Below are 12,920 nucleotides of genomic sequence, written 5' to 3' on the forward strand. Positions count from 1 at the left end.
GTTTACAAAGTCGTCTGGAGATGGTGGCTTATATTGCACTCGTACAGACAGACAGACACACAAACAGACACAGGCACATGCTGGAGAGGGTGAGTCTGCCTTTTGAGAGTGTTTGCTGAAACCAAAGATGAAATCAGAGGTATGACAATCTGGCTACCAAACCTAGAAGACAATGTTCAGCTCTCTGGGCTGCTCTACGGGTCCTGTGATTTACCGGCCATGTGGACATTCCACCTATTGCACTTAAACATACACACACACACGCACACATATACACCCTGGTGTAAACTCCCACATGCACACACACACACACACACGCACACACACACTTCCACCCACACAGAAATAAGGGATAAACCCACTCACGAAGTCTGGTCAGAAAGCCTCTTTTCCCTCCTCCCACTGCAGAAGCCGGAGAGCCTGTGGAGGACTTTTAGTTTCACTCTAGTTGAGACTTTTGAGAAGGAAAAAAATCTGAGTAATAACTGTTACAGAAAAATAAAAACTTAAAAGGATAATATGGGTAAAATTGCGTGTTTTGAAATAAATTAACAAATAAAACAATTGTAAAACAAAGCGGTGCTGTCGGTTTATTGTGTTTGGTTTGATCTTCAAAGGAAATCTCCTGTGACCCCAGTGGATTGAAATTTGATTTGTTTTTTTGTTTTTTATAACCACAACAGCCTCAAACAGCAAAGATCAGAGATATTCATACAGAGGTAAACTGTCTATGTAAAGACAATAAACAAGAGTTAGAGTACTCAATGTACATCATGTAATTTACTTTATTGGAAAATAGCAGCTATACAAAAGATGCAGGCTCTACTAAGAATTGCCCACAGAAGTAGTAGTGAGATACAGGACATACAAGGAATCATCTTCACAGTTCTATGTGGCAATAACATCTAAATGATCACATATTTCCAGTATCAAAACTAAACAAGTCATTAGTTATGTCTTTGATTCAGTCCTTCATGTGAATTTGTCAGTGGAGTTTTTACTTGCAGTCACCTTCTGATCCAACGACATTGCAATGCTGCGCATGGAAGTCGTCGAAGTGATGAGGCGTCCATGCCCGGCTCCCTGAGAGAGGGCGTAAGAGGAACGGCGAAAAGGCGTTCCTCTTGTCATCTTTGACCTCAGCTCAACTGGCTGAAGGGGTGTACTGTGGATCTACATTACAGCCAGGTGAGAGTGACGTCAGTGACCATTTACAAGTACAACTGTACAAAATTAGCTCTCAATAACTCTGTGAATGGGAAACAACTCATCCCATCTAAAGTTTTTTTTTAAAGCAACAGCAGTGAGCCTGAAGCCAGTACGATGCACACAACTGGAGAATTATCACTGAGAAAAACACTGATACATAACACAATAACTGGTGGACTTTTTCTCCACACCTGAATGAGGCAGCTCTAGGTTGTTTGAAAATGAGAAAATCTTAAATAGATAGGAAAAAAGGAAGAAGCCAACTTGCTGCGTGGCTCAATGTACAAATTTCAATAGATATTAACATTGAGGTGAGTGCAAAATGATTTTATTTTTATTTTTGAACTATTTATGTGTGATTTGAGTCTCTTTTTACTGTCCTAATTTCCTTTTTTCTTTTCAAAGCACGTGTCTCACCTTGTGTTTGCTACGGACGGTGAGTATGACATTGAGAGCATGAGCTGTCATGGAGGGCAAAATAGCCGTGCAGGCAGTGAGCAGAGCAGTGAGCCATACAACTGGATCGGCGAAGGCCTTTTCAGACGCACCTGAAGAAAAACACACAAGGAGCAATCAAACCGCTTCACAAAACGTTAAATAATCATTCAAACATATTCCTCTTGGGTGTTAAGTTGTAGGTTTTTGTCCACAGTTGTTTTAGATATCTTTTGTCTCCACATAAATCAAAGCCAGCAGTTCCTTAGTATAGATATTGGAATGGCGTGTGTGGTGTACCGATAAAGAAATACTCCTTGGGTGCGCTCTCAAAAAGTCTGTTGCTGTGGGTGATCCTGGTACAGATGAAGAAAAGCAAAAAAGTGACACACACAGCTGCTATATTGAACTTCGTCCAGTATCTGGTCACCAGCACAATCTGAGAGACAAACAGAAGCAGTCAGAGGACAAATACTGGATACAGTGCAGCAGATATAAGTGAGGAATAAATAAAAATGAATGTTTTATTATCATTTGTTTAAACAAGACTGGAATGAAGACAACGAAGAAGACAATGACAACACAGTTCATTTGACTTTACTGTATTGGTCAATCTCTTTATAGACCAGTCAACTGTAAAAAAAATCAAACACCCATTTATCCATTCAAACTCCTCTGAACCAGAACAGCAAAAAGTAAAATAGAAATTTAACTGTCATTATAATTTGCCTCATTCTTGGCTACTGCGGTCTCGTTTTTTTTCCTGAATATAATACATGCTACATTTTGATGTAATCAGGAGTAACAGCTCTGTCAGTTGTACAGATATGTGATGTAATAACATCACATTTTGGCATCAACAGTTCATTAGAATTTCATAGAGTTTGCAATAGTTTTTGATTTTACAATATAACATTCCCCTTCTGTTTTCACATTATGTTTTTATTTGTTTTGGGGGGTTTTTGACTTGTGAAGTTTTGTAGTTCACTCTGCATCTATAAAAAGTGTGATCCTGACCTCAATGATGGCAGTGAACGTGGCTGCCATGGAGACAGTGACTGCCATAGTCTGGTAGTCAAAGGCTGTGTTGTAGAACACTCCGCATGGGATGAAGAAGAAAATAAGTGATGCGTAGACGGCGTGCAAAAGTGACAAGGAGAGCAGGAGAGGGCTGGAGAGCTCCTGTCTCTGTCCAATCTTGTATAGCTCAGGCCATCTCAGGCTGCTTTCTGAACTCACATCCTACAACACAAAGAGGCAGCATGAAGCATTATGACTCAAAAATCAAACTGCTGATGACAAAAGATCAAAATATGACTACTAGGATTATAAAAACATTGAAATCTTAAAATCTCTCACCTGTTCAAAGAAGGCCAAAAGCATAATTGGGGTCGATGTGTAGAAGACAGTGTAGAGAGCGATGAACCAATTCTCATACAGAGTCTGCATGACAGAAATGACTTCAGTTTATGTTTAACTACAGTTCATGATTCTTTATGTCATTGAATTTTATCCATGTTATGTTAACCTGCGCACTGAAGCCATTGAGGAAACCAAACCATATGTGCACGAGAGCAAAACCACACGTCTTAAACAGGAAGTAGCGCAAGAAGATTGAAATGCGTCTGTAGGACCAGCGCCCGTGGACCAGCAAGAGCCTCTGCAGAAATCTGAACTGGGACAATGCGAAGTCTGCGTTCTGCACTGCCTGGCCTCCCTCCACTCCTGCTATTCCCACACCAACATGAGCCGCTTAGAAAAGAGACGGATTGGAAAAAAAAAAGAACAAAAAGTAAAACCACAAAATCAGAAAGCAGAGAGCACCAATTAGCCATGACTCTGCCATGTTTTCATTTTAAGCCGACTTACTCTTGATCATGTTTACATCATTGGCACCGTCCCCGATCGACATGGTGACTGAGTTGGTGTGTTTCCTGACCAACGTGACAATTTCAGCCTTCTGTCCGGGTGTTACACGGCAGCATAACACCGACTGACACCCGGCTGCCAGGCTCATGAACGTGGTCCCCCAATCTGGTCTCTGGTCAAACTCTGCCTGGAGAACACCACCATCAAACCACTCAGTTTAAGTTATACTCATATAAAATGGCCCTTCCTTCTGACAGCTTTGACAACTCATAGAAGAAATCCTGTGTTAAGGAATTTAACTATATTTCTTTAGATATTTTTGTATTTTATGCATCCTTTCTTTTGGATGTGTAATCGTTTTTTTTGTAGAGACAAACCCACAGACGTTTGTCACCTGACTCGGCAGTTTCCCTTAGATCTATGGGGTGTTTCAGCTCATTGTTTCAGTTTTACAGCCCATTACTTTACTGTTAAGCTCAGTCTCACTGCTCTTGTCAGCATTGTTTTTAGATGCAGCAGGCAGCTGTTTAGAAGGAAAAAGCTCTAAAAGCCACTGTACACTTCCTGCAGACATAGTTAGCAACTAGCCAGTGAACATAAGTGGACAACATAGCAGCTGAAGAGCCTGACACTTCCCCTAGGGAGTTGGTAGAGACCATAAAAAAGCTAAAAGAGAGTGAATACTTTCAATCATCAGATAAGCACAAACATGACTCCAAATGAATGCTAACTGTTTGCTAAAAAGTTTGCCATATAAACTAATGTCAGTTGTGTTTACAGCTTGTTTCCGTTGCCTCAATTAAAAAAAATCAATTATTGCAAGTTTTAGAAAAAAAAAGATTCATGTCTAAAATTGCACTTAGTTACCAACAACCAATTACAACGTAAACAGTAGTAGAGCCTCCAATTTCCACTTTATTCTGTCTTATTACATTCTCTGAAATATAAAACACAGTGTTTGGTGATACAGAGTAATGTGCAAACTATATTCAGCCATTTGAAAAAGTATATGAGTAAACTATTTCCTGTATGTCCAGTGTTTACCAGTTCAGGTCCAGTGAGGACTATAGCAGTCTTTCCTTCAGTCCTCCCCTTGTCTACAGCCCACAGCTCTGTCTGTCTGCCCTTGAAAAAACTGACCACTGGGTCTGGGGACTGGAGTATCTGTCTGCAGGGGCAAACACACAAAGATCAATGGGATGGTGCGTGAGTGTGTGTGTGTGTGTGTGTGTTTGTATGTGTATTTTTATCATTGCTAACCTCAGCTCCTGCCATTCCAGTAATCTGGTATCAGAATCCAGGAGTTTGCAAGAATATCCAATATTCACTGCAGTCTCTACAAGGACGGAGAAAGAGTGAGCCGGAAAGAGCGAAAAGGCCACAATGAGACGTTGTTGTCATGTAGCTACTGCACAGCATTTAAAATGGTCCCATTATCCTGCTACGGTATTTCACAATACCTTTTTTGTCCCCAGTCAGAACCCATATTTTAAGCCCAGCCTGTTGAAGCAGAGCTATAGTCTCTGGGACTCCCTCCTGAAGTCTGTCCTCTATTGCGGTCACTCCTAGAAGCTACAAAAATGAAAGTTAAAATGCGTTTTAGTATAGTGGATTCTATAACAAGGGGACAGAGTAATTAACATGAGGGAGATGATAAAAGTTCAACCTTGTTACATGAACAAATGAATCCAGTGAAAAATAAATAACCTTTGAACACAAGTTGTTATCTGTATTGGTCAAACTGTGGAAACGATCAGCCCACCTGCAGCTCTCTCTCCATTTGATCATAAAGCTTTTCCAGCAGTGCGTCGCGTTCACAGGTCGCCATGGCAGCAGACTGGGCCAGGATTTTACTCCACTGCTCCCACGATGCCTCAGGAACAGATCGAACCGCAACACACAAAGTCCTCAGACAGGCCTGGGAAAACAACTGACAGAAGAGAAGTTAACCCATTATTTGATAGGCTTCACATTATTTACTGAGTGATCGCTCAGGCAGAAATGAAGAATTGACAAAGAAAACAGACATGCCTCAATAATCTCAAAAGGACTTAAGTAGAGGATCACAGGGCTTTCCCTGAAAACTATTGATCATCGATAAAGAAATTTTAACTGGTCAACAATACTCTGAGATGCTCAGCACAGTGTGAGTATACTTTGATAATAATATCATTGATACAATTCTACATACAGTTACATATGTAAACTACTTTAAGCCATTCTAGTGGCAGTATGGCAATCTCAGCCTGTCAGTCAGTCCATCACTTTGATCTAAACAGAAACATCTCAACAACTATTAGATGGATTGCCATTTTGCTGAGACATTATTGTCCCCAGAGGATAAATCCTTGTAATAGTACAAGCCTGGGTGGCATACAATGTTTGTTATATGCCAAAAATAACACCAAATATCCGTTCTACCAGAAATCAATGTGCCTGTGGGTGCATCTGTGCAGTGCTGTTCGGAAACATGAGTCAACCTCTCAGTCGTTGCCTGAGAAACTCAGAGTCCCTTTAAATTACCACAGAGCACACATGTATAATTTATTTGTTTCATGTGAATGATGATCACAAGAAATTATGAACAAAGTGCAAGGCCACGAGTAAACAGCTGCAAACTTCCTCCACCCAAGTCAGCATTTTGTAAAGCAGCTCATTAAAAAAAAGGGAACTAGTTCATTTGGAACTCAGTTTAAAAATCAAAATTGTGAACTACGACTGTGAACTTTTGAGCTTACTCTTATGAAGTGTGAACTTTAACACTAGTCATCTACAACTGTAAATAGGATTTCTCCACCATTAACAGGGTACAGGGGCTACAACTCATGACCGCTTTTGACAGCAATATAACTTTTAGTAAGCAAAAACAGTTCTCAGTAACAGGCTGCAAAGAGAGCACTCGGGGGCTTGACATTTGTGTTTGGAGTGAAACGTCTTGATCGATTACAATGAAATTTTGTACATTAATGTCCCTCTGAAGATTCAATTTAATAATTGTGATTCTTAGGCTTATCAACTACTGGTGCCAGCAGGTCAAAATTTCATTTCATCTATGATGAAATACCTAAAAAACTAATGACATTCTCGTCAGCTTCAGCAGGGGACTTTGGGGAAGAGAACCTGCATTGTCTGTAGATTATTTTCAGGTGATTACACACAAATAAAATATTGTTATGAAGATTATATTCCATTTCTGTCACTTTCTGTCAAACAAAACATAAAGAAACTAGACAAAAAAGTGGGATGAACGGTTTGAACTGCTTAATACAGAAATGTAAACTATAGACACACTAATGTTTCAGTCGAAACTTCAGTTCACCTCCAGGGCTGTTTCACTTCTCTCCAGATATGGAAAGTCCTTCTGCAGTCTCTCCAGGATCACTATGTCCGCCCCTTTACAGTACAGCTTTAACCCACCCTCCGGCTCCCGCACTGAATGAAGAGACAAAACCGGTATAGATTATTTTTTATCCAGATATGAAGTTGATATGGGTGAACTTAGCATAAGTGCAAAAAGAGTGAGGTGAGTGCAAAAGATTACAACAGATTATAAGATTGTATTTAGACAGGTCCTCTCACCCAGTACAGACATGCGTCTTCTCTGGCTGGTAAAGTCCAGCAGGGCCAGCAGCTGATACTGGCGAGTGACACCCAGCTCGGAGACAACGATAAAGTCTCTTGTCCTGGAAAGAAAGACCCAACCCAGCTCCCTGGCGGCACAGACAAGAGCCTCCTCATCTGGGGATGCAGCCTGGTAAACTGGAGCCTCTGGTGGGATGAGATCAACACACAAGGTGGAGGTAAACATGTTGCGGGGTCTGGGAACCGTCCATTGTACCAGTTAGTAACTTGATACACATATGTGACCAAGATTTAATAAAAAACAAACCACTGTTCCCTGAAATATAAGCTGAGGTTTAACAGTTTTATCAGACGTAGGATGAGATATTATCAACTGAATCACAACACACAAACACACACCATTCTTCCACTCTGCCATGACAGTGTGACATAAAGACATCGCTGTGAGGAACTGCCGGCTGAGTGGACACTCCTGTCCTCTGAGCTTCTTCACCAGGCTGGGAGCTGACATGTACAGACCACCACGGGAGAATGGATTCCAGCTTAAATCCATTGGCTGCACATGTACATACAAGGAAAAGAACGGTACACTGAATGTTACTGTGCAATAACATACAGTCAAAGTTTTTCTATTACATAAGATACCGCATTACAATCTCCGCCAATTATATGAAACATCTCCAAACTTCATTTGGAAGTCTTGTGAATGTCGTGTAGATGAATGAACACAGACTGTGTTGTACCAGAGACAGTTTAGTTCAGCTATTTCAGATAATCTTTGATGAAACCAGACCAAGGATTCAGCATCAACAGAGAGAAAAGATATATTCTATAAGAGAGAGATGCTTCTGCTATTAGAGTCAGTCAACTCAGGACCTGCTGTTGGTAGCAGTGGATAAACCCACGTGACATGGATACAGAAAGTGACTCTCCCGTGAGGCGTCTCTTTATTTAACCGTCTTTCTGTAGCTGGGACATAAAAACAGGCTCATAGACAAGAAAAGATTTACCTTGATGGAAGATTGGGGAATGTGTCTGAATTAAGTTGGAAACATACGAGGAAGAGGTGAAGAAAAAATAAAAAAATACAGTTCAAAGATGCAGTTTCCAGAGTGATAATATAGTACCTCTGTGTCTTCTGCCCTGACTGATGCATCACCTGTGAAAGTAGAGAAATGATTATAATTAAAATCAAAAGAAAGAAAGAAAGAAAGAAAGAAAGAAAGAAAGAAAGAAAGAAAGAAAGAAAGAAAGAAAGAAAGAAAGAAAGAAAGAAAGACATAGGCTGAATCAGGAAGTGACTCAGACAGACGACATATGGTTGATGTAATTTTGACAAGGTTTCAATTACAGTCCGTCTTCAGTGGGCAGAGACGGTGTTAAATATTTAGTAGACGGACTGGTGGCTGTTGGATATGAGCTTGTTAAGTGTCTCCTGTTGTCTCATCCAAGGTTTATGTGAAGTCACATCCCCAGAGAGATCTTTGTTCCACTGTAATCCACTGAGGAAACGTTGCTTTCTGGTAATGATCAAACTCTGTTACATAAATTAATATTTAAGGAAGCTAATTACTGCACTGACGAGAAAGGATATAACCTTGGAACTTCACACTTTCTGGGACATAGACTGAATTGTTGGACAAGTGCCAAACAAGCACCTTTGAGTGAACAGTTATGTTACTGTAGAAAAGTGTCTCAATGCCGAATGAACAAATCTGTTCAGTGGCCTGGTTCAATTGCAACCCGCGGTGCTTTGCTGCACTTCATCCCCCGTCCTCTCTCCCCACTTTCCTGTCCGACTTTAGCTGCTACTTTCAATTCTTTTTTTTTTTTTGACTAAAAGGCAGTTTGGTTAATAATGGCCTTTTCTAATTGGAGATTAAAGAATTTAAAAAGTCTCTTTAATTACTCTCTTTTTACATCTACCCTGCAACATGGGGTCGGATAAAAATACTTTGTTTTTTAATAATTAGAAGGGCTAGGACTGGGTTGTCATTTTATTCTATGAATGACACTTAAAATATCACATGGAATTAATTTTTTTGATATAGAAAATTAGTTCACCAAGAGGAAAATCATGAAATGGTTTCATCTTATTGTTACCATAGATCTCCCCCGCTATGCAGCATTGTCTGAAGAGCAGATGATTCTGGGTTAGTGTCCCAGTTTTGTCACTCAGCAGGTATCCCACTTGGCCGAGCTCCTCACTCAGTGAGGTATTCCTGGCCTGGGCCGGTTTGTCTGCAGGCTGCCAATACATCTCCAGATCTGAGCCAATAAACTGGCTGTGGACCGTGTGGATCACCTCAAACCTGTAGACACACAGACATGGAGGACACATACACAGTAAAATGGCATTCACACAAAGACAATTGCATTTTCAACTCCTTGCCTTCCATCAAATGAGTGCAGTGTTGCAGATTAGACTAACGTGATATAGAGAATTATGGGCATGGCCGGGCTGAGCAGGATGATGTAGCTCCAGTACACGAGGAACCCTGTGTAGACGGGGTTGCTGTCAACCACCAGAACAGACATGACCCCTAAGTCGTTCATGAGCCATGCCGAAAACACGCCGCTGCCGATGGCGAGGAGCAGAGCAGTCATCAGCACCGACACGACTATCTAGAGATCAAGAATATAGACAGACACAGTTTAGAATAACTCCACAAGATGCCTCATGTTTGTCATCCCTCTGCCCTTTAGCCACTCACCCCAATCACCACTTTGTTGAAAACTTTTTCCATTCGAGTTATCTTCATTCTCACTTTCCCGCAGCTCCTCAGGATCTTAGTGTCCGCGCCTGGTACAGAACAGACAACTATTAAATGCTATTGCTGTGGCGGCCTGGCCGAGCAAAGTTGGGAGTCCATCGTGAAGCCAGAGGGTGAAAGTTCAAGCCCCCGTGTCAGTAAGTATCTGCTGACGTGCCCTTGGGCAAAATGCTGAATCCCTACCAGTTCTGGGGGTGTCTGACCCTGCTGCAGAGAGGTCAGACACAGACAGAGGTCAGGGAAGAGAGAATTTCCCTAGCAGGGATCAATAAAGTATCACATTATGTTTTCTAGTGATGTTGTCTCATTCTCACATAGACTTGAGCTGCATGTGTAAAAATGACAAATGTGTGCCACACGTTCAAACTCAAACTTATTCCAACTTACTCCAACAACAACAACATGTCAACCTTGATCATGTCTAATCCAGAGTAGACGGTGTCAAGTGTGTGTCAGGAGGGTTAGAGTTATAATCAGGCTGAACTGGGGTCACCCCCACAGACAATCTCTGATGAATGGTATAAAACCTATCTCTGGAAGAATTTGATCTATTGATCTGTTTTACCAGAACTGAAAGGGTCATAGCAGTGAGATCCATGACACCTCTGCTTGGTCCAGGAATATCCGATCAATGATCACTTAAAAGACGAGAGGAGCCTGTAATCTGCCAGACGTTAACAGACCCACATTTAAGACACAGCTGCAAGAGTTAAGTACTGTCCATAATTAACAGTATAATGTATTCCACATAATAAAATTTGTCATTGAAACAGGTGGAGGCCACAGGAGAAGGTGAAATGAGGATAGGTGGCTACAAAAACATTTTTACAGCAGGCCTGTAAAATGTGTCATTTTTAGACTCAACAGTTTAGTCCCACGATGGCTAGCAAACATCTCTCAGGCATAGAAAATCCACAGAAATCAATGATGATATCCCCTTTTCTAAACTGTATAAATTCTTCCACATATACCAGTATATATGGTCAAGCCGTAGGCAAACTCTGTGTTGCGTAGGACTGTTCCCCTCAGGAGGATGTGCTCGTTGTCCAGCAGGAGACACTCTCCTCGCCAATGCAGCTGGCCTCTGAAGGTGTGCAGGCGATTGTTGGGCTCCTCACAGAGCACGACACCTGTAAAAATCAAAGGCTTCATTCGCTCTTACTTGAAACAAGTATGCCCTTCTTTTAAAAGTTTAAGTTCAGCTCTACTTTAAAATAAGCATGTCTGAATTTGCATTCTTAATAGTAAACATTTATTCACCATCAAAAGCAGCAAGAGCCTCCTCTGAGGGGTGAGAGGTCAGCTCATTGTGTGTAGCACTGAGCGCCTGCCGGTACTTGAGATTAGTTTCTCTGTATCAAGAAAAAAAAAACACTTAAAAGTTCTGTCAGCACTAAACAGTTGATCCATGCGTCAGAAATAATAATAGGCAAGTGTGCAGCTGGTGCGAATATAAAGAGTTGTGCAATACGATAATCACACTTCTTTGGTTGAGGATCAAAATGAGGAAAATTTGAGCTTTTTTTTTGTCATTAAAAGTTCTTTACTCTGCAATAAACCACCACGTTCACCTTTTTAACTGGAAACTAATACGAAAAAGACAAAATCAAAATGTGCACTGTTCTTTCACTGATCCCAACTATACCACATCTGACCCAACATGTATTAGTACACCTTTTACCCTTCGATGAGCCACCACAAAGCCTCAGATGTGCAGTCAGCGCCCCTCTGCCTGTCCCAGTGCGTATAAATGATTTTAGACCTTTAAAGGGGACCAAGCTTTTCCTGTCAAGACCCTGCGGGTACAGAACTGCCTGGAGCGCTTGGCCCTCTAAAATCAATATTGTTTTTTAAAAGCACATACTCAAACTTCTTATTAACTTCATATTCATGCCATTATTTCTTACTATTATATATCTAATACTAATTAACTATTAATATTTTTATGTTAAAGTACTTGTAAGTAATTGTTTTACTTATATATATTGCAGAGGAATGCACCACTACTACTTCTATTACTATCATCACAAAGTTTATAGTACAAAAACATGCATACGATGACTATATGATTAGTTTACATTGAATTATTCAACAGACTAAAACTGACTACCTCTTACCCATCGATATCAGCTGTCTCCACATAACACAGACTGTGAGGCTCTGAACTACAGAGGAGGAGTAGGTCAGCCTGAAAAGGAAGAGAGAGAGGAAGAAGAAAAATAAAAGGTTAACTGAAATCCAAATTGTGCCTCTGAGCATTTATTCAGACATTTAAAACCTTAGCTGCTGCATTCTTAATGAAAACACTTAACACAACACACTTATAGCATTTATAACTTTATTTCTATAAGATTGGTTAACAAATAATTAATCAGACATTTTTTTTCTATATTTCTGTTATGTATAAATTGGAAATCTCACAGGGATGACTTGGTCTTTGCGGATCCGCAGCACATCTCCAACAAACAGATCCTTCCACTGTGCTGTGTTGAAACTGAGACAGAGGACACACAAGGAGTGAGCCGAAAAATGGAAACAAATAAATCGTTGGCTTTCATATCCTGAAATTGCACATAATTTGCAATGTCACCATAAATACAACTTTAGGATACAATAGGTAATCTAAATCAACTATCACATTTTCCAAAGATTACCTTTCAATGCACAGAACTACATCAGAGTTATAATGTTTTCTAATGCTGAAAGATTAGATTTTTTTTTTCATCAGGCCTATATTTTCAATTAAGATAAGTTCAAGGACACAGAAATGCTTACTATACATCTATGAGTAAAAGCTTTATATATGTGAATATTTTCTTTATTGCAATTCTCATGCAGTCACCATACTTTGGATAGTAGCGTACAAGTTGTCCTTTAGTCTAGAGGGGAAAGCATATCATCTGGAATGTATCTGTAAGTATTTGAAGGTGTCACGTTGCTTAGACAGTTGTGGAAAATGTTGTGTTTTTGCCCTGCTTTAAAGCACAAAGGGACCATCTAGGGATTCACGCATTCACAGTTCATTAGTGCTTCATTAGAGAGCTGTTTCAA

The 12,920-nt window shown here is 40.4% G+C and overlaps 1 protein-coding gene across 7 annotated transcripts in view; it reads right to left on the bottom strand.

The window, feature by feature from the left end:
* Window positions 1–767: 767 nt before the first annotated feature.
* The window catches only part of atp8b3 (ATPase phospholipid transporting 8B3), a 41,137-nt gene continuing 28,984 nt past the window's right edge, over window positions 768–12,920 (bottom strand). For 6 of the 7 annotated variants that reach the window (XM_027290186.1, XM_027290188.1, XM_027290187.1 and 3 more), the window contains 22 exons: window positions 12,291–12,363; window positions 11,987–12,057; window positions 11,130–11,221; window positions 10,841–10,999; window positions 9,810–9,898; window positions 9,527–9,720; window positions 9,199–9,407; window positions 8,223–8,254; window positions 7,495–7,651; window positions 7,093–7,281; window positions 6,833–6,945; window positions 5,276–5,443; window positions 4,974–5,085; window positions 4,774–4,849; window positions 4,558–4,681; window positions 3,514–3,700; window positions 3,173–3,396; window positions 3,004–3,087; window positions 2,662–2,886; window positions 1,945–2,083; window positions 1,627–1,757; window positions 768–1,173 (listed from right to left, as the gene is read on the bottom strand). In XM_027290186.1, the coding sequence (XP_027145987.1) occupies window positions 973–1,173; window positions 1,627–1,757; window positions 1,945–2,083; window positions 2,662–2,886; window positions 3,004–3,087; window positions 3,173–3,396; window positions 3,514–3,700; window positions 4,558–4,681; window positions 4,774–4,849; window positions 4,974–5,085; window positions 5,276–5,443; window positions 6,833–6,945; window positions 7,093–7,281; window positions 7,495–7,651; window positions 8,223–8,254; window positions 9,199–9,407; window positions 9,527–9,720; window positions 9,810–9,898; window positions 10,841–10,999; window positions 11,130–11,221; window positions 11,987–12,057; window positions 12,291–12,363 (3,049 nt within the window). In that variant the 3' untranslated portion in view covers window positions 768–972. Of the gene's footprint in view, window positions 1,174–1,626; window positions 1,758–1,944; window positions 2,084–2,661; window positions 2,887–3,003; window positions 3,088–3,172; window positions 3,397–3,513; window positions 3,701–4,557; window positions 4,682–4,773; window positions 4,850–4,973; window positions 5,086–5,275; window positions 5,444–6,832; window positions 6,946–7,092; window positions 7,282–7,494; window positions 7,652–8,222; window positions 8,255–9,198; window positions 9,408–9,526; window positions 9,721–9,809; window positions 9,899–10,840; window positions 11,000–11,129; window positions 11,222–11,986; window positions 12,058–12,290; window positions 12,364–12,920 lie in introns of those variants that run through there. The other variant, XM_027290190.1, reaches the window with a different exon arrangement.

This window comes from Larimichthys crocea, chromosome XVII, assembly GCF_000972845.2.
Source record: "Larimichthys crocea isolate SSNF chromosome XVII, L_crocea_2.0, whole genome shotgun sequence".
Taxonomy (NCBI): Eukaryota; Metazoa; Chordata; class Actinopteri; family Sciaenidae; genus Larimichthys; species Larimichthys crocea.